The 21,861-nt window shown below is 32.8% G+C and overlaps 1 protein-coding gene across 1 annotated transcript in view; it reads left to right on the plus strand.

The window, feature by feature from the left end:
• The window catches only part of LOC132749003 (prolow-density lipoprotein receptor-related protein 1-like), a gene marked incomplete at both ends in the record, with an annotated part of 70,653 nt that overhangs the window by 28,936 nt on the left and 19,856 nt on the right, over window positions 1–21,861 (plus strand). Inside the window, 5 exon segments of the mRNA XM_060738671.1 lie at window positions 8,386–8,517; window positions 11,039–11,278; window positions 12,016–12,141; window positions 17,059–17,181; window positions 17,756–17,872. Of these exon segments, the coding sequence (XP_060594654.1) occupies window positions 8,386–8,517; window positions 11,039–11,278; window positions 12,016–12,141; window positions 17,059–17,181; window positions 17,756–17,872 (738 nt within the window).

Raw genomic sequence — 21,861 nt, forward strand, 5'->3', positions numbered from 1 at the left:
TTATTGTTCAATTAAGATTATAGGAGATTGGGGAACCATTTTTGATGGGTTTTTGAATGCATGTGTCACATGAGTGACCTTTATATAAAATGTATTTTTTGATGATAATGATATTTAATGGAAGGATGAGAATATTTACACTTAATGTAGCCATGGTGATAATGTAGAAACAGTTTTATTTTCTTGTAATTTTGCAAACATATTATTTGTCATAGCTTCAGAATGACAATTTGTAGGATACTTTTTTCAAATAATTTTGCCTCCAGATTCATGGTTTTTTTAATGCATAGAAAAAAAAAAAAAAAAAAATTGTATGAATTTTGAAAAAAAAATATCATGTTCTTTTTTATGCATTTTAGAAAAAAAAAAAAAATATGAATTTTTGAGAGAAAAAAATCTTTTGAACAATAAATACAAGAAAAACAATAAAAGTGGAACAAACAATCAACACAGGATAAGTTTTAAGGTTTATTTAATGATGATAACCGACGTTTCGACTCTCATGAGTCTTCATCAGGGTTATAAAATATCAGAATAATAGAAAAATCATTGTCTAACGTACAAAAATCGGGTATACTTTACGTCACTTGATTTGTTCTAAAAATAGTTTAAATTATGTCATTTTGGGTTTACCCCATAATCTATATTTAGCTGTATACTTTTAAGAAAAAATACCATAAATGGAATAAATGTTTATGTTAACGTCATTCAGTGTTTCTTTTTCATCCTGGCAATTGGTTGATGTACTTGTGTGGCTGCTGCACGGCGACGGATTGTTACTTCTAAAGGGTGACAGTTGAAGTGGGGATAATTCCGGATCTATTATCATTTCTTTTAAAATTTCGTCCGTTGTTGATTTTGGTGTATTCTGTAGCCATGATTTAACGCCGGGTATTACAGGGCACTAGACAACTTTTGGGGACAGGTACCCATACCCACAGGAAGGGGAATTTTGCGTCATTTTAAGACAAAAAGGGGAATTTTAAGCCAATATGAGTTCTTTAAATTTAGGTTTTACACTAACTCTTGGCACAATTTCCTACCATTACTTACAATAGCTAGTATATTTATTACTATAGACCTAACAAATAAAAAATATGACATGAAGTTTTTCTTGAGATAGGCTATCTCATTGTTTTCTTTATTGCTTTCTTATTGCACTTGACTGACTCAGACATCAATCAGAGCTCCAGATATATGTTTTTGGTCAAGAATTTTATACCCCTCAAATTCTAAAGTGAGGGGTAAAATGCAAATAGGGTTATATTAAAATCTATAACAAGCATAATGCATTTTTGTTTATGATAAAAAATTAAAACTGACAGTTGTTTTTGTTGTTGTTGTTTTTTAAAAAAAACTTGTACAACAAAAATTGAATCAGTGCAACAAGCTCTGGAAAGGCAGACTTTCCTAGGCAAGGGCATCTTGTACCCAAGTTATGGAAACACAGCAAAATAATTTCCTATTATAGTCATTACTTTTTTCTTTATTTTTAAAGTTAAAAATGTATCACACTACTTTGCAATCTGCACTCAGGTCAGTTCTTAATCTATTTTCTACATATTTCTGCCTGTTCTTTAAATTAAAACAATTTTCAATTTAAACAATAAGAATTGAAATAAGAATTAAATAAAAAAAACAAGAAAGTTTTATGCCTTTTCTAAAAAAGGTTTTGATTTCAGATAAAATTGTCTGTAACTGTAAAACTGGGTATGAAAATATTTGGTACGAAAATATTTGTGTACAAAACTGCAAGAGAAATACGTTTTTTCCAACAACAACTGACAGAAATTAAAATAGTTTTGTTTATTTACTGGAAGAATATGACAATGTATGTCTTTTCTCTAAACAAATTGAATATAAGGTAAACTCCTACGATCATGTCGATGATTATCTGCCACATTAATTTTGTCAATAATTTTACGAGAGTTACCTCCCTAGTACATTTCTCACTTCCAGGCCTGCTACTTTCGGTTTTAACATACAGCGTTGTTGACAACTGTATTTTAGTTTTCAATCCATTGAAAGTTAAACAGAAATATATTTTTTTTATGAAATCAAAACATCACTTTTTTCAAACATTTACACTACAATTTTTTTTTTAGGGGAATTTTCTTCTGAAATAGGGGAAAAAAGCATATGATTTTGAGAGGGGAATGGGGCCGATATTCGGCCCCAAAAATGGCCAAACGAGTGCCCTGTATTTAGGGATGTGCGGTATTACCGGTATACCGGTATACCGCGGTTTCGTTCAGACGCGGTACGTACCGGTACGACCCCTAGGAATACCGGTTTTTTAATATATATAATTTTACATAATATTTTTGTAAGATTCGGACGTTATTTACCCTGTAATCTGTGTTTCAACTTTCAACCTAAATTAAAGTGGAATTCCAAGTCTATTTTTAGAGCAGCAGTAAATGCACAGTATAATACTCTAACGAATAATTAGTCGCGGAAAGGTCGGATCGTTTCCCGGTTGTTTTTCATATTTATTATGTAGTGTAAATACATTTCATCCGCCGACATTTTTATAATTTCTATATATCATTCTTCATTTAAATGCATTAAAAGGGGACACCCATGTTAGTGCTCAGTCTAAGGCTAGTAAACATGTTGACGTATTGACGAGTGGCGACAATAACAAAACGTAAAGCATTTAGACATAGCCCAACTTGTAAACAGCTCATACCGTCATGGACGAATTCACCACGGTCAAAAATCCAATGGGAATTGCCATTTTTCTGTTTTAGATTTTGTTGAAAATATTATCAAGACAATAAGGTTATTTTCTTCTTTCTTTTATTTATTATTTTCCAGTCAGGTAGACAGATGTTAGTTGAAAGAAATAAAGATATTAATCTGTTTTTCTAAAATGTATTGTGTTTTATCAAAATGTTTAAACATTCTTATGGCAGTTGGTCTTAGTTTGCATAAGTTAAACATTAAAAAGTGTCTTCATAATACCGTGGTACATACCGCGGTACACAGGTGAAATACCGCGATATACCGCGGTACAAAAAAATTGGTGGTACCCATCCCTACCTGTATTATACGGAATTTTGGTATGGTGGTTGCTTCAAAAGGTTTTTTCCAAGGTTTGATAGGTTTTATTTCAATGTTGTCGTGTTTTTTCTCTAATTTGGTGAGGTATCGTTTTAGTGGTTGTTTGTGTATCGTATTGCTGTGTTTCTGGAGGTGTTCACGTCGGCTAAAAGAGTTGTTGCAGATGTAGCATATAAATCGTAATTTCGTGTCTTGGTGAATTTTAAAGTGTCGGTTGAAGTTACTTTTTGATCCTTTCAGAAATTTGTTGCAGGTTTTACATTGTCGTAGTTTTTTGGATATTTCAATGAAGTGTTCGTTGTTCGCTGTTAACTGTTGTTTCTGTAAATTACTTTGGATGTCCATTATTACTGTATTAAGTTGAGTCCGGATGGTGATCGTGTTTTAAATATTGATATAAGTGTTTCTTCAGTTCTGAGGCGGATGTTGACGTTCTTAGGTGTTGATAATAACATAGTTACGTCGACGTCATTAACGTTGTGTTCGTGTGTTGTGTAATGGCGGGAAACGGGTTTATAATTGTTGGCATTTTTTATGTCTGCGAAATGGCCATATAGACGTTCTTTTATAGTATTGCCGGTTTGTCCTACATATTGTATACCACATTTATTGCATGTTATTAAATAGATTAAACTGGATGAATTACAGTCATAATTATGTGCCTTTGATATGAAAGTATTTTCCTGTTGAATGAATTTTAACATATGATTTACTGCTGATATGTTTGCATGCGATACAATTGTGGTTTCATCTGGGGATTGATGTCTGATTTTGTGAGTGTGTTTCTTAGGCATGCTGGTTTTCGAAATACTGTACATATTTTGTATTCATTGAACATTGTAAAAGTGGGGTCGTTTTCCAGGAGGTGGGTGTATTTAGAGATGATATTATTTGTTCTTAGAATAAGCGGGTTATGAGTAATTATAAGCGGTATAATTTCCTTTTGTGCTTTAGTATCGACATTGGTATCAAGATTGGTAATTTTGGCTTTTTTGATGGCTTCGTATATTAATTTTCTGGGATAACCGCGTGCAATAAGGTTTTCCGTAAGTTGTTTTGTGCATATTTCAAATTGTTCGTCAGTGCTGCATATTCTCCTTATTCTGACGGCTTGGCTATATGGGATACTTGCTTTTTGGTGACGTGGATGGAATGAGCTATAGTGTAAATACATATGTGCATCCGTTGGTTTTGTGTATAGTGTGGTTGATAATTTTCCTTTTAAGTCTTTGTTGACAGTAACATCCAAGAAGTTTGCTGATGATTGGTTTATGTCTACCGTAAACTTGATCGTTGTGTGGAAACTATTTAAGGCCGTAGTGAAGGAATTCAAATCCTCTCTCGAGTGTGGCCAAACCATAAATATATCGTCAATATATCTCCACCATACCAGTGGAGATATCGGGTATTTAGCTAGGAACTCTTGTTCTATCTTATCCATAAAAATTATCGCATAGCTAGGTGCGCATTTGGTACCCATCGTGGTTCCGGCAATTTGTTCATAAAATGTATCATTGAATCTGAAACATGTTTTCTTGAGTATGAAGTAAAGTATTCTTAGAAGGATCCAGGTTTTAGGTTCTTGTTCAGATCTTTGTTGTAGTGCATATTTGGCTGCTAAAATGCCTTCTTTGTGTGGAATATTAGTGTAAAGTGCTGTCACATCTATTGTGACTAAGAATGCGTCTTTAGGTACGTTGTTTAATTCGTGTATTTTTTCTAGGAAATGACGGGTATCTTTAATATATGATGGGACTTTACGTGCTAATGGTTGTAAAAAGTGATCTACAAATTCGGATAATTTTTCTGTAGGACTTCCACAAGCTGAGACGATGGGGCGTCCGGGGTTATTAGGCTTATGTATTTTAGGTAATAAATAGAAGATGGGTGTCCTGCAATTTTTCGCAGTAAGGTAGCTGATGTGTTGCTGTGACATAAGGGAGTGTTTCTTCAGATATGTTAAAAAATTGTTGATCTCTCTGGTGGATTTGTTCGTAAGATCGTAGGGTGTGGTCCTGTATGTGTTTTTGTCGTTGAGTTGTCTTAAACCTTCGGCAATGTAATCGGATTTATTTAAAATGACTATCGCTCCTCCTTTGTCGGAAAAAAAGATAAAGTTAAAAAAAATGCCTATGGTATTGTGTGAACTGTCTGTAAAGATATCTTGTTTTATGTGTAATTTATAACCAGTTGGTGGTGTGCAACCATTGAAGACGAAGATCATCCAGCATATCTGTGCAATGTTTGTTATTCAATCAGTGTATATCTTATAATAATGAATGATTTTGTGCAGATTGAAAGATTAAAAGTGTTCATTTAAATCTGTCCATAATAATTATTGTTAAAGTGATTGGTAGATTGTTTAGGTTTTAGACTAAGAGTTTGCACGAATCTACATAATGTGAAAACAATAGAAAAACTTGAGACATTGGCACTTTGACTCAATTTAATGACGACATTTCTGGCAGTTGAAGTGACTTACAAAAGGTGTGAAATTCCAGATCAAAGGCGTCAAATTAATCAAAGACCCTTTACTTATTTTAAATGTTCTCAAATTAGCATGAAAACTTCGACCTGTTGAAAAAATTGACACAGAAATTTGACTCATATATTGGTTTTAATAAAGAATATCATGTAGGATACAAGCTGAAAGCTTATGTTTTGTACTGTTAACCATTACTGACTATAAATAAAGTTTGTCTTACCATCTTATATAAGGGGGTGGGGGGGGACACATCAGGAAAATTTAAACTAATTAAAGTTTGACACATAACAGTTGTTCTGTAATTTAAATTGCTCTTTATATCCTGAACTTAGACTTAAAGCCTTACTGATTGTCATTTTGTCAAAGTTTTTTTCAGTGAAAATTTCACTGTTCCTTTGGGTATGCATTTTCCTAGAATTCATGCTTAATTTCATTTTAGTTCCTTTAGGCTGATTATTGGTTTCCTTTGGGTTGATTTAGATGTTTTTGTATCATGTTTTTGTTATTTTAGTCCTATTTTATCCTGAGTTTAGAACTTGTAAGGTTTCAACTGACAAACAAATGAAGTTGGCTGTAAACTTGATAGGTTTCCTGTCATTCCTCAGACACCTGCTGAGTGCTATTTTAAGAACTTTACTTCTAGTTTCTGTCAAGTTTGAATATTCTAAATGGTTATCTAGGGATTTCTATTTTCTCGCATCTACTTTAAATGGCTAATAGTCTGACTATTTGATGCATATTTGTCGAAATTTTCATTGGTTTGAAACTATTTAAAGCATGATGCTTCAACTCAGATTACACATTTTCAAGTCCTCCATGAACTAACCCAGTACTGATGCGCATTATAAGGAAACATTGCTTGGTACTTGTGTAAGACTTGGACTCGCACAATCCACAGTTGAAAAACAGACACCTTGAGCAAAAATCCCTCCCCTGAAATTCTGTTTTAGTTTACTCCATGGCAAAGTAATAAGAGTGGGATAAAATGCCTATTTTTTTAGTTTGAATCTTGCAGAAGGGTTTGACGTTATATCTGAAATTGATGTCACTGGTAGATTTTTTACGTGTAGGCTTCTGATTTCATAATGATGCAAAGAAAATGATTGGAGAGGAATTTATTTCAAATTGCCTACCTAGAAAAAAAAAATTCACACTAAACTTTTTGACTTTCTTTTCATCAACAAGCACTCCTTGACCTGTTTCAATAATGGAAGACAAATTCATGCTTTGAGATGGCACTTAAAAGTTTGGCATTGAATTTTCTGTTTTGCCAATGTTGATATTGTATGCTGTTAGGTTAGTATTTTCTCCCAGGTATAACAACAATGCATGTTTTCTTAGATCTGTTGACAGAGAATTATTACCTGGACTACCTATTATATAATATGCATACTGGGAATGATAGGAGAGAATTTACTTTCCTGGAACAGGTGTGCTGTGTAAAATATAGGTTATAAAACTGTTTACTGTAAATACACCAATGTTTATAGTGATTTGAGATATAATTCAGTATTGTAGCTCTTTTTTTTAGCTCACTAAAGCAAAAATATGATCATATTGTATTAATAGCAAGGTTACGGGTTTTGTACTGTTACTGGTATTTCAATTTAAATTATATAGTGTTACTGTAAGGTTCAATTGATATTATGAGGTTGCTGTAGTTTCTGTCAAGTTTGAATATTGTAACTTCATCTTCTTTACATAGCTAACAGTTCGAGGACAATTCATAGAACCCTGACCTGTTGGCGAGTCAGTAAACAGAAAGATATAAAAATAATGATCAAATGCATGTAATAAGACCTACTCTTGTTTAAGATGACTGAACAAACTTTATATTACAGAGTGGAGTGGGTGGGTAATTAAATGTCTGCCCTTCAAAAATGTAAGGGGGGCAAATGTCTGCCCTTTTAAAAACATAAGAGTGAGCAAATGTCTGCCCTTCAAAAATGTAAGGGGGGCAAATGTCTGCCCTTTTAAAAACATAAGAGCGAGCAAATGTCTGCCACTGCAAAAAAAGTGGGGGCAGACGTCTAGGGGGGTCAGGGCAAGCGTCAGAATTGGGGGCAAATGTTGGGATACTAGTACTGAGCATCTGATTCAGATGGTCAAATATTATTGGCCTACCTTGTTAAACAGATGATGTGAATGCAACTTTTATATACATAGCAGCCTTTGCCTGTTCCCCATCAATTTTGTTCACATAGCCATCATATTAATTTATATACTTTGATTTATCACATATCAAGGATTCACACAAACTGTCATAGGAGAATAAATATTACATGTATAAATCCATTCAATCTTCATAAGTTCTAACATGGTCAGGTTGAATTTTGTGTCAGGTGAGTAGAGCGATATAGAGCTAGAATGGCCTTCTTGTTTTGTTGTTCTGTCTACAGCAAATTGTTTCCATCAAACTATATAAAAAGACCACAATAATTGCATTGTCTGTAATGAAGATTGGTCTAAACAGTTGATTTACTTGAGGCCGTGTGTGTATCGTTAGAGAAGAAGGGAGACAACAGAAGCAGGGTAAAAACTAAGGACCTAAGATTACCTTACAGTCAACTAGTGACAGGGACCCTAGGGTAGTTGGCATTTAAAGACAATGCATAACTTTGATTCCTGATTTACTGTGACTTTTACTATTGCTGTGTCCAATGTCCAATCACCCAAAAAAGGTCTGACCCGTCATGAGAAGTAAAGTTCAGGACTTACTTATTGCCCTGATCTGATTGGATCCAAACTTTTTAAAACCTTTTAAATAAAACAACTCCATTGAACATTTAATGACCTGTTAAGAAAATTTAATCATTTTCTCTATATATTTACAGCAAACTTCAATTGTATTGGCCTGGGATATGAAGCTTTTGCTTGCCTGAATGGTTTCTGCCTACCATATCAGAAGAGTTGTGATGGGGTCACAGACTGTGTGGATGGATCAGATGAGCTTTCTATTGTCTGCAGTAAGTATATTTCTCATAATTTAAAGCTTGAAGAAGCGTACATGCATTACTCCAAAGTTTTTGCAAGGATAACTATTTGGTACAGCTTATGTCTGTGTTAGGATAACAATTTGGTACAGCTTACGTCTGTGTTTGGATAACAATTTGGTACAGCTTATGTCTGTGTAAGGATAACATTTGGTACAGCTTACGTCTGTGAAAGGGATAACATTTTGGTACAGCTTACCTGTGTGTAAGGATAACATTTTGGTATTACTTATGTCTGTGTTAGGATAACATTGGTACAGCTAATGTCTGTGAAAGGGGTCTATTCAATAAAAAATAAAAAATCTTGAAAAAGGTTTTACTTGTAAGTTGTGAAAAGGTAAAAAATATATTTTCTCTATTTGTTTTCAAATTGTTTTAAAATTTACCTCTATTCTGAATTCATAAAAATGATTAATGATCTTATCTATATAAAATTATGATTTGATTTGCAGATGCTATAAGAAATTCCACTAAAATAATAATGATGATTGAAACGTGTAGGAAATGGATAGATTTGACTATAGGGAAATATGTACAAATTATAATCATAATAAATGTAATACAAATGTCATTATATAAACATGGATTAATCAATGAGAAATAACAATGTAACATATGTAAGAGAATGCAGCTATAAACATGTTAAAAATGTAGCAGTATAGACAGGCTGCAGTTAAGAAGATAATACATGTAATTTCTTCTACACTGTCGAATGTAGTCATGAATGCACCATTTCTTTGTGGATTTTTGTAATGTATGATTGTATAGAATAGGAGGTCTGAGCTGGCTTAGCTCAATAGGGATATAGGTAGAGCTTTGTCAGTGCTATACACTGGGCATGTAAGAACTAAGGGGTCTATTCAGTAAGAGCCAGGGACTGGTTTACCCGGATTCTCTTGTACCTTCATAACTGTCTCTGGAGTCTGCTGTGGGTAAAGACCCTACTAGATATAAGTGCTTGCACTTTTGTAGGATATCCTTGACCGCCTGGCCTAAAGAAAGTCAGTTCAATTCAGAGCAATCCACTGGATTTAGTAATCATGAGTGGCAGTGATTTTTCTCAAATAATTGAATTTGGAAAGTGGCCTTTTAGCACTTGATTTTTGGAAGAATATTATTGTTAAATTTGCTAATTTGGGAAGTAAAAGAAGCTGTTGTAAGTTATGATTTTTTTTTTGAAAAGTGTATGATTTAAAAAGAATTTCCATTGGGAAGAGGCCTTTAATGGTTCTCTGTTATATAAGGTGAAAAAAATCACAGGATGGATGGTTCGATCATTGATCTGACCAGGCAAATTTCTGTGGCGACACCTTGATCTTGGATAAGACTAAAGTCTAAATGGTTATTTTGTTCCTCACTGCTGATTCAGAAATCATGTGCGAAGAGTATTAGACATAATTCAAGGTTGATCGCAAAACTGTTGTAACTTATATGAAATAAAGAAGGACTTATAATACAACAGTTTTGCTACCACCCCTTCAATATTTAGAATAACTAGTTAGTTTATCAAGGAAAGCCTGTTAGGTGGATTGACTGCTGAGATTTGACCAATAAATGTGTTTGAATTGGCATAAAAGCAGAAAGACAAACAAATGTAATAAGTATAATACAGGCAAATTTTCTGAAATTGATACTGATCAGAAAATCTCTTTAAATTCAAAAATTTTGTGATCTGGAGTATTGCTATTTGTTTAAAATATTTCCGGGCCACCAGAAAGCTCTCATAATTCTTTAAACTGCATTAATCTGTGAAGTAATTTTGATATTGGATGAACACTTTTTTTCTGGTTTTAACAAATTTGTGGAAGCAAGATTTCCACTGTCATGCATTTCCTAGATTAATTTTGGTTTAATTTCCAGTGTTCATGCAACCAATGATAAAAAGTATTTGATGACTTTAAGAGATATTTGAGCCATTAGGTTTCTTGTCTGAGATAAATTTTTTCTGGTGGTTCATTGTAAAAATATTATGGATATCATTGCTTAGTTATTGATAAAGAGTCATGTTAAAATAACTCAATGGGACTGCGAAAAAAATATTTACTTGTTTATAATCTCCCCCCCCCCCCCCCCCCCCCCCCCCCCCCCCCCCCCCCCCCCCCCCCCCCCCCCCCCCCCCCCCCCCCCCCCCCCCCCCCCCCCCCCCCCCCCCCCCCCCCCCCCCCCCCCCCCCCCCCCCCCCCAAAAAAAAAAAAAAAATGTGCCTGTTTGGAAAAAGTGACCTCTGTTTTAAGGATCCAATTTTAAGGGCAGCCTCCAGATTCCTGGTAATTTTGAAACTGTATTAAATAGTAAAATACACAGTAGAAATATGGTGAGAAATACTGCAATCACACATAACATGGAAAATATTACTTTTATCTTGAATCTGTGTACTTTTCTTAAAAGCTCTGTACATTTTTCTTCAGTTTGATTTTCTTGAAATATTTTTGGCTCATCTGGAAGCATTGCAGCGTTAAATGATGATTTTAAATATTATTTAACTAAATTACAGAAAACAGATTATGCCCAGTTTCCATGTTCACTTGCACCAATCGAACACAAGGTCAGTGTATTGCTCTGTCAAAGAAGTGTGACGGAGTAGTTGACTGCCGGGATGGTTCAGACGAGGCCCTCAATCTGTGTGGATGTCGAACGGATCAGTTCCGATGTAAAAGTGGCGTGTGTATTCCAAAAGAATATAGATGTGATGGCAATGGTGATTGTCTTGACAACAGTGATGAAGCTTCTTGTGGTAGGTGCTTGTTGTTGATGATGATGATGATGTTGTTATTGATGATGATGTTCATACTGATAATGATAATGATGATTTTGCAGCTGATGATGATGTTGTTATTGATGATAATGATGTTAATGATGATGATGTTAATGATGATGATGATATTGCTGATGATGATGTTAATACTGATGATGTTATTGATGATGTAATTGATAATGATGATGATAATGATGATGATGTTCTGGGTGATCTCTTTCAAAGCAGTAATTTGTATTTATGTCATTGATTTATGCTTAACTTTAGGATGAAGGCCAAAACAATCTGCTTTACATATTTAAATGGACCTAAATTTTCAATTAGATGCTGAACATTTTTCTTTTACTTAATAAGTTGTGAAAATGATACCGTGATATTTCTGTATCAAGAATGTCCTCATAAAGTGTGTGTGTATTAATTAAAATGTCTTGGTAAGATTCAGCATAATAAAACATGTAACATTATACATGTATAGTCACATGAAATAGCATGAGCAGAAAATGAGAACTTTTCTTGGCATAATTTTCTGGTAAAACATTAATGAAATAATTTAATTAAAAAAAAATTATGATTGTAGTGCTGATATTTGTTTTCATGTTATGATGTTTATTCATACAAAAGTTGAACTTTGTTTTGTAACTATTTTATAGTTACATTGACAGAGTCCCTTTTTCTCACAGTATAAATAATTAATAATTAATAAGTACAATTTTCAGATGCGACTGTATGCCAAGAAGGGCATTGGAAATGTAAAACTGGAAAGACATGTATACCAGAAAACCGGAAGTGTGACAGCCATTTTGATTGTGGTGACAAGAGTGATGAAGCAAATTGTACCCAAAGTATGTTCTTTTTTTCTCCAAATTCTTGAATTACATATAATTATAATCTTGTGATATGCAATTATGACAGCCAAGTTGTCACACATGAACATCTGGAAAAATGTGATCCCTCAGAAGCACTAAAAACAACAAAATAACATGAAAATTGCAGACTCGGTTTGATTGAGTCTGTACATGAGAGATAATGATTAAGTGCAACATCCCGCACGCCCCCAAGCATCGGCTTTAGGGGTATTCAATTTTCAACACTTTAAAGTGCTGGACTCAACTTTCCATTGTAGCTCTTGTACTTTTCATATTATGCTTGCAGAAAATTTTCTGTATAGCTATATTTTGATGAAAATATGTAGTAACATTGTTGTGTCATAAATTGTGCAAGCATATCAGGAAAAAGTTCAATAGCTACAATGGAAAATATGATGAAAAATATATTTAAAAATTAGCAAATATGGTCTAGTGGTTAAGGTGCCAGCCTCATAACTCAGGGTTGATGGGTTCGAGCCATACTTAGGCCACAACTGTGTCACTTCATATGGCACCAGTACTGGTTAGTACCAAGCAATGGACTCGAAAGTGATTAATATAAGTTGCAAAATCTTGTTTGGCTATCAAGCTTATATAACTATGTTTAAACTGAAGGTCATGGTAGCTTGTACCTGTTGTAAGAATAAGGTTGTTATAATAATGATAATAATTGAAAAGGTGACATATAAAGAGTACATAATAAGCATACAACTTTATTCGAATATGGCCTTCTGTCTGTAAATATTTACATATATAAGGTGGTAACAGAAGCCACAATAAACGGTAATAAATTTACAATAAACACTACTACAAAAATACATAAAATTTTCACAGAAAAGTATTAATTGATAAAAAAATTGTTTTTAGGTCTAATTTCTCAGAACTATCATAGCTATTCTGTACTTGTTCATTTTCAAAATGTGATGCCATTTCACAAAACAGATAATCTTAAAGTTATATTTTGCAAATTTATGCCAATATTATATACAAAGGTATTTTCTTTAAGGTGACAACAGACACTTTCCGTGGTACTCACATAAATGTCATTTAAACTAAGTTTTTTTAGTAATAAATGTTATTTATTTAATCTTTGTGCATTAAATGTCGTTGATCATCATAAAAAATAACATATTTGAAAAAAATGCCTTTGTAAATGATTGATTTTGAATAAAAATCCTAAAATTTTAAATCGTCATATCAAAGTTATTTTTTATATTTTTGTCATCAAACTTTTGGAAAATAACCATACTTATATTATCTGGGGAACCGTGTCTCAAATTTTTTCTATCTTTTCTCAAAAAAATATTACGTAACGTCAAACATTTTATGCAACTTTTTTCACCATACATATTACGTAATTAAAGATAATTAAGTCGCTGATTGAGCAAATAAAAATCCCTGACACGGTTCCCTCCGTAAATGAATTTCCTTTCATGTGCTTTAAACCGCATGTTAATTGCTTGATTATTAAAAACGTTATGCCGATTCAAAGTTAGTCCGACCCGCATCAAACGAAGTGTCATAAATCGGCTGTTCTTTCTCGGACCCCCACGTTTCACGCTAAATAATTGCATAATACACAAATATCGCACCAGAGAGGGTCACAAGTTGCGGTAACATACTCTAACAACATTTTATGTCCCAGTGACATCTGACCAATTAAAAAGCTGCTAATTAATATCAGTTTATAGCCGAAATTTCTTCAATTCTTAACGTGAATTACTGTCCGTCTGGTATCTGTCGCACATGTCACGTGACTATTGGTAAAATCTGAGGCACTCAGTGGGGGGAAATGGAACGCAATTGCGCACCGCTAGCGGGGTATTTAATTGTTTCCTTTTTGAAGTTTATTATTATTATCATCAGCATTATTATTGTATTATACCAGTGTCCCTCTGCCTGTGTATTCGTGTATGAAATTCCGTTAAAATATAAAACAAAATAACAAATAAACTGAGCTTCTGACATTCTTTTAAATTCTATGGTAGATGTACAAATAAGAACGGGATATTATATTTTTTTCCACCAAATTGATAATGCTTCACATGTTTTAATAGAAATAAAAGGAATTACTCGATCATTATGATCTGGCCTTCTTGACTTCTATTATCATGAATATCATCTATGCACGGCATAGAGATCCAGTTTCTACCGGGATAGACGATAAATTTCATACTTTGTCCCAGATTTATTATGCCCCCGCCATATAATGGCAAGGGCATATAGTGTTACCCTGTTCCGTCATTCCGTCATTCCGTAATTCCGTCATTCCGTCCTTCCGTCCTTCCGTCATCATCAGTTTCCGTTCATTATCTTAATAACCGTTGCACATATTGAACTCAAATTTGACATATAGATATGTCATGAGAAAATACAGGTCAAGTTTGAAATTGGTCATGGTTCGATGATTTTTGGCAGAGTTATGCCCCTTTTACTTTGAAAATAATATGAAATTTTCAGTTTCCGTTCATTATCTCCCCAACGGTACAACACATTCAACTCAAACTTGACATATGGATATGTCATGAGAAAATACAGGTCAAGTTCAAATTTGGTCATGGTTAGATGATTTTTGGCAGAGTTATGCCCCTTTTACTTTGAAAATACTATGAAAATTTCAGTTTCCGTTCATTAACTCTCCAATGGTACAACACATTCAACTCAAACTTGACATATGGATACATCAAAGGAATGCGCAGGTCAAGTTCAAATTTGGTCATGGTTTGATGATTTTTGGCAGAGTTATGCCCCTTTCACTTTGAAAATAATATGAAATTTTCAGTTTCCGTTCATTATCTCCCCAATGGTACAATACATTCAACTCAAACTTGACAAATGGATATGTCATGAGAAAATACAGGTCAAGGTCGAATTTGGTCATGGTTCGATGATTTTTGGCAGAGTTATGCCCCTTTTACTTTTAAAATAATATGAAATTTTCAGTTTCCGTTTATTATCTCCCCAACAGTATTACACATTCAACTCAAATTTGACATATGGATATGTCAAAGGAATGCGCAGGTCAAGTTCAAATTTGGTCATGGTTCGATGATTTTTGGCAGAGTTATGCCCCTTTTACTTTGAAAATAATATAAAATTTTCAGTTTCCGTTTATTAATATTATCTCCCCAACAGTATTACACATTCAACTCAAATTTGACATATGGAGATATTTTTGGAATGCGCAGGCCAAGTTCGAATTTGGTCATGGTTCAATGATTTTTGGCAGAGTAATGCCCCTTTCACTTTGAAAATGATATGAAATTTACAGTTTCTGTTCATTATCAACCCAACAGTGTTACATATTCAACTCAAAATTGACATATGGATATGTCAAAGGAATGCGCAGGTCAAGTTGGAATTTTGCCATGGTTCGATGATTTTTTGGCAGAGTTATGTCCCTTTCACTTTGAAAATAATATAGATACATCTTAGGAATAAGCAGTTTAAGTTGGAATTTGGTCGTTGTTCAATGATTTTGGACAAACTTATCTTTCCTGAATGTTGGAAGAAAAATTTTGAACTTTCAGTTTCAGCACTCATACTTTTGTGGAAATGTATATAGCCATTATTTTGGCTACAAATATGCAATATGCTATTTTCAAAAGGTTAAGACTGAATAATTTCAGTGCCTTGAACATTGTATAAAAATGGTTTGTGTTAGCATTGAAAAGTTTTAAGGGCTTTGAACATAGAATGAAAAAAATAATTTGTGCAAACAAATTTGTAACTAAATATTAAACAATTTGAAATTTTGGCTGCATGCGGGGGCATCCGTGGCATGATGACACATTTCTAGTTAGTACTGTACTTGTCCGATTTACTGGCGAACAATTTATTTTCACTGAGAATATATTTTAATATCTTTTTTTTTATTCATAGAGAAATAATCATCCTTAGACAATCTAAAATGGTTTAGAAATTTGTCAGGGACACCTTATTACAAGTCATATACGCATTCACATAAAAAATGTTGTCGGTTTTTGTTGTTGTTTTACTTGACATTGTTAGAAAACGAGGTTGAATGTAATGTAAGCCCTTGAATCCGTATAAAAATCTATCAATTCAATGTAATATCTATCAGATTAACGGGACAGACAAATTATTTTCACACATTATTGATATTTTAACAACTACATTTTTAATCAACCCCGTGGTCATGCAATTTTCCGCTATGCTTAATCATTTATGTTTCATACATTAAGTTACACACATTGGCCAACAATTTCTTAATTTATAAAAAAGGCTAAATGTTGAGATATTCATAAAAAATGTACTGTAGTTGTATGATACATGTATTAAGAGAAGTTTGGACCAGTATGGACCTGTAATTCACGGATATATGGAACTACTGATTTCCCTCATTGATGCCTCAACAGGGGGCGGAGCGTTATCGATAATCGACAGGTTACGCGAATAGCAGATACAAATAATATAGGTACCGTTTTAAAACGTTTAAAAACACATTTTTTGGACTAACTGCTTCCAAAATTAAATCACGAATATGTTCAGAAAAGGTTGATAAATATACTTAGCAAAAAGTCTCATTTTAGGTATTTTCAGTGATAATTGACTCCGTTGTCACCTTAAATTTGGATAACCTTTTCAATTTTGAAAAATGCACTTAAAAAAGAGATAATCCTGAAAGTCATTTTCTTAATTATTGTCCTTTTTTATATTGTATTGATTTTCTCATTTACCATTACAGATATTCATGCAAGACTTTCAATACTTATTTACTATCAAAAGCAGGTAATTCTGCATAGCAGTTGCAGAATTATACCTTCTTGTCAACTTCACTTTTCATACCTTTGATAACTGAGAAAAGTGGAGCATGGTGTTTCTGGGACAGTTTTTGTTTATTCTGCATTGCATTTTTTTATTTCTTGACAGTCACATGTGGTACAAACATGTACAAATGTCAGAGTGGAGAGTGTATATATGAGAACTGGAAATGTGACAGAGACTTTGACTGCGACGACCATTCAGATGAAGTCGGTGACAAGGCCAACTGCAGTAAGTTACCATAGCAAGTTAGCAACAAGATTATATTATGTCTGAAATTTTTTTGAATCATAGCTGGTGTATTAACTGTGCAAGTTTAAAGAAAAGCAATCACCTAGAAGACAAAGCTCAGGTGTGTCATCTCAGAATAAAATTTTAAATAAATATATCTCTGTCCACAGCACTAAGATGTAGTTATATTGGTTGCTGGGATAAATGGGAGGAAAAAGACAGAATGACTTTGATGTAACAGTGTAACGTATGGCACTGTTTCATTTCTATGTTAACAGACTTTTTGAATATTTTAAGTAAAATCAGGGCACATAAGGGGAAAAATAAAAGGATGACTTCCATGTGATATGTGGCACTGTTTTGTTTTTATATAAAAGTACTTTTTAAATTTTTAAATATCATAAGAAAAATTGAGGCCCATAAGGGAAAAATTGCTAATGATATTTTACAGATTTTATATACATTGTATATATAAACATAAATAGCCTGAAGACATTGAAAATTTGAGATATGTATTTGCTTAATAGTAACAGGGGAAAAAAAGCAACAACATCAATCGAAATTTTATTTTCAGCGTATCATTGTTCCAAAGAACAATTTATGTGTAAGAATGACTCGTCTTGTATCTCGCATTCGTGGGTATGTGATGGTAATAATGATTGTCAAGATAAGAGCGACGAACAGCAGTGCCGTAAGTTATTATTGTATATGCTCATATATTAACTTGTGATTAGTATAGCTAATAAGATGTTGCAGTAATATTTTGTTTTACAAATATATAATATATTACAGTTTGTTAGTTAGAAATAATAACTTTTCAATAGTTTTATTGTTGTCAAGTCGTTAACATAGGTAAGGTTAGAGGTTTTTGAAGCGTTTTTGATCGGAACTTTGCAGTCACTTTTATTCTTAATTGACCAGTTAAAATTTTAAAATTGTTTCGATAAAATGCTGTTATTCCGGTCTTATGTTTGACAATGTTTAGGCAGATGCTGTTTGTCTTGAATTACGCACCTGTTTAATTGTTGTTATAACAAGAAAATGTTGAATTTTCTGTTCATTTCTTGGTGTAGTCATAACTTTTTGACAAGAAAGTTTGTTTTCAAATGGATTGTGTGACTTGTCTTGGCTTTATACAGTTTTAGTGACTGTTTAGAAAATTATATGGCATGCTTTGGATAAAAATTCATATTTTCATGAAATATCATTGCATTATTCAATCATTGTGTTAAGTCGCTCAAAATGTTAGTGTTATCATTTAAGCCCATTTGTGATAAAAATAATTGGTTTTAATTTTACTCTAAACTGTTCTTGTAGTAGATATGTGAAAAATTATGCAATAATATAATATTTGTTTTAGTTTGTGAAATTTATCAACCACATCGAATAAATTGATATTATGTTGATCTCAGACTTATATAACATAATTTTTTTTCAACTTGATCAATAAATTCAGTATCATGGAATCTAAACCCATTGGATATCCTATATTTATAAGTTAAAGAAACATATATTTTGCCTGTATCACTATTATAATATTGCATGACAAGATATTAGAAAATGTAAATGTGAAAAAGTTGTATATATTCAAGGTAGACCAGATGTTTGTTGATGATGCTGGTTACAATATGTAGTCTAGGTTATTTGGAAGCTTGCAATGACTCATTCGTAATGCTATATGTAAATTTCCTGTCCAGGCACTTATATTATGATATAGATACCGGTATACATATTTTATGTATTATATACTTGTCTTGGAAATCTAAGGTTGTCTTCCCCTTGAAAGAAAAACAAACTAAAAAATATTCAATATTGAAGAAAGTGAAAAAATGATGTTAAATTCAGTGTAAAAAAAACAACCCAACAAAACAACAAAAATAATCAGCAGACAAACAATTTCAAACATACAGTGAAACCTGTCAACTAAAATTTAGAAATGGTAATAGTGATCTTTTTTGACAGAAAAGTATAAGTTTTTCAGGTAGAAAATCTTAGGTTATTCTGAAGTTTTCCAGGATATTCAGATGAATATTATGTTTTATGTGTTAACATGATTTATTCGGCATTGTTGTCTTAAACTGTAATTTGATTTCACACACAGTGTACAAATATTCATTTATGTGCTGATTCCACTTATAATGGTGCCTGCTTTAGGCGGAAATAATGCCTGTTAGTATTCAATATTAATCAGCCAGTGAAGCTTGACATATATACAAAATAGTTGTGAAGTTTTGATAAAACATCCTCCTCCCCATATCCCAGAAAAAAAAGAGAAATAAAAAAAGATATGGAATAAACAGGGGGGGGGGGTGGTTGTCAACGGTACATTTTTATTATGATGATTCATGATACTATTTAAAGAATGACCGAGGTATTACCCATTTCATTAGCATATTAATAAGCTAATCTGGGCTTAATGCGTATTATTTTAAGGTTGTAAAGTAACAAAAACAAAGCTATGCCATCAAGGACACAAGCACCATATGGTCTACTCTGATAGAGCATTAAATGTCTGAAAAGAAAATGTTACAGTTTTCACCATCTGTATGTTTACCATTAAATGAACAGTGTAAAATTCAATAACCTACCTTTATAAGATCGGAACATATTTAATATTTGATTGACCAGCATCCATGATTAACCTTGCTCAGCTTCTTGTTAAATATTTAGTATTATTCTAAAATAGAGAAAAACAGAATCCCTAAAGAAAGCCCAACATGGCAAAATTGAAATATTACAAGCTGTGGTTTGATTCAGCCTGTTCATGGATGGTAGTGGTAATTGCAAGCTCCATATGCTGAGCTCTGTCAAAATAAGATTTTAAAATAATTATGCACTTACAGTCTACTTCCTCCATCATTCTTTGTAAAACACTCTCTTTGGTTAACAGACACATTGTAAAAAATATCTTAAATGTTTGACACCTCTGGTGTGATATATTTCATATTTATTTACTTCAAGTAAATATAGATTGTCAGTCATCTATATTTGGTTTGGGAAATGGGGAAAGTTTTTCTCACAGTCTCTTTCTTATATAGAATATGATTCATTCATAACCATCCCTAATAAAAAGGGGAACAAATCATACTGTTGACTAGTTATGCCTGTTGATGGCTGATATTGCTGACAGTTTTGTCTGGTAAGCTAGAAGATTAATCATGGTTCGGATATCAAATATGGACAGAACAGACAATATATATAAAAGATATAAGAAACCTTCTAAAATAACATGTGTCTAGGGAGCCAAAGACTTATCGTAAAATTCCTATTTCACGCCCCCGGGGGCTAAACCTTTTCCAAAAGGGGGGGCTATTATTACAACACAGTTTTTCCTAAATCCAAAAATCATTGTAAATACATTTAGTGTTAGCAAGTGTTGGTAATAACTTTAAATAGTGTTAAGGTTTAAAAGTTCATATTATACATATTTGTTTTTACTATAAAATAAAATGGATTCTGAATGCTTTGAATAAAATTATGGCTTTAATTATGAGTTCAGCACTGATGAGTAGATTGTTTCCCTTATCAAAAGGCCTGGGGGGGGGCCTTTATTAGGGGAGGAGCGTTTATTAGGAATTTTACGGTATCTATATGCATAATACATATGGAACAGTCTCTAAGGCAAGAGACTGTCTTTTTTGGAGTATCTCCATAAAAGAAAAGAAATATTTACTTTAGTGTAGACGCAATATGCTGATGGTTTCACCACTGCTAATTTGACTTTTAGTGAAGACATAAAAAAAAGAATTTAAGAGGCTCTTTGAAATGTCTTATCTTTTAGAGTTTGTTTTTTTTTTGTCGGAGAAAAGATTGGTCTGCAAAATATTTTAAGAGAATATTTGTAAATGTATTCTAAAATGGCTGTATTACAGAAATTAAACTGGATTTAGAATTTAGGATTTCAAATGATGCTGTTTTTTCTCTCTCTTGATGTTTTTTGCAATATTAAGCTTCAGTCAAGAATATTAGCTTTGGTAAACAAGATTATAACTTTTGGCTTTATGAATAGGGCAAGATTTTATCTCCCTAAGTAAGTGCAATAAGAATGAGTTTTACATTTAACATGGTTTTAATTTCTGTGTCAGATAAAGTAAAACTTTTGGTAAAATATTAAATTTTGTGATGTTTCTTCCAAGATATTAACCATTATAAGTTTTTGATCAGAGGGTAGAATAACATTATTTCACAATTCAGTTCCATTCTTTGAATTTTAATTGAATTTAATTGAATTGAATACAGCATCATAATGTACTTTTCATTTGAGAAATAGGAGGAAAATATTTCAGAACAGCAGAATGTTTATTGAAACTTGTATGTTGTTATATTACTGATATTTAAAAAGTCACAAAAAAGTTAAAGTTTTAGTCTGCTGGTGACAAATGAATATACATATGCACCCAGTGATGACCCAGATAGGCTCACCTCAGTGCAATAACTGATTAACTCCTGTCACCTCAGTGCAATAACTGATTAACTCCTGTCACCTCAGTGCAATAACTGATTAACTCCTGTCACCTCAGTGCAATAACTGATTAACTCGTTTTAAATTTAGAACAACTTACTCTGTTACTGTGCCATCTGATCATGGTCTGAACTGTTAACTTTGCTTTCCAGACAGTCAGACAATCTATGTTGAAATTATCCCTAAAAAGAATGAATGGTTTTGTCCAGAAAGAAAGA

Source organism: Ruditapes philippinarum, unplaced genomic scaffold (assembly GCF_026571515.1).
Source record: "Ruditapes philippinarum isolate M1 unplaced genomic scaffold, ASM2657151v2 ctg3890_1_1_1_1, whole genome shotgun sequence".
Classification (NCBI taxonomy): Eukaryota; Metazoa; Mollusca; class Bivalvia; order Venerida; family Veneridae; genus Ruditapes; species Ruditapes philippinarum.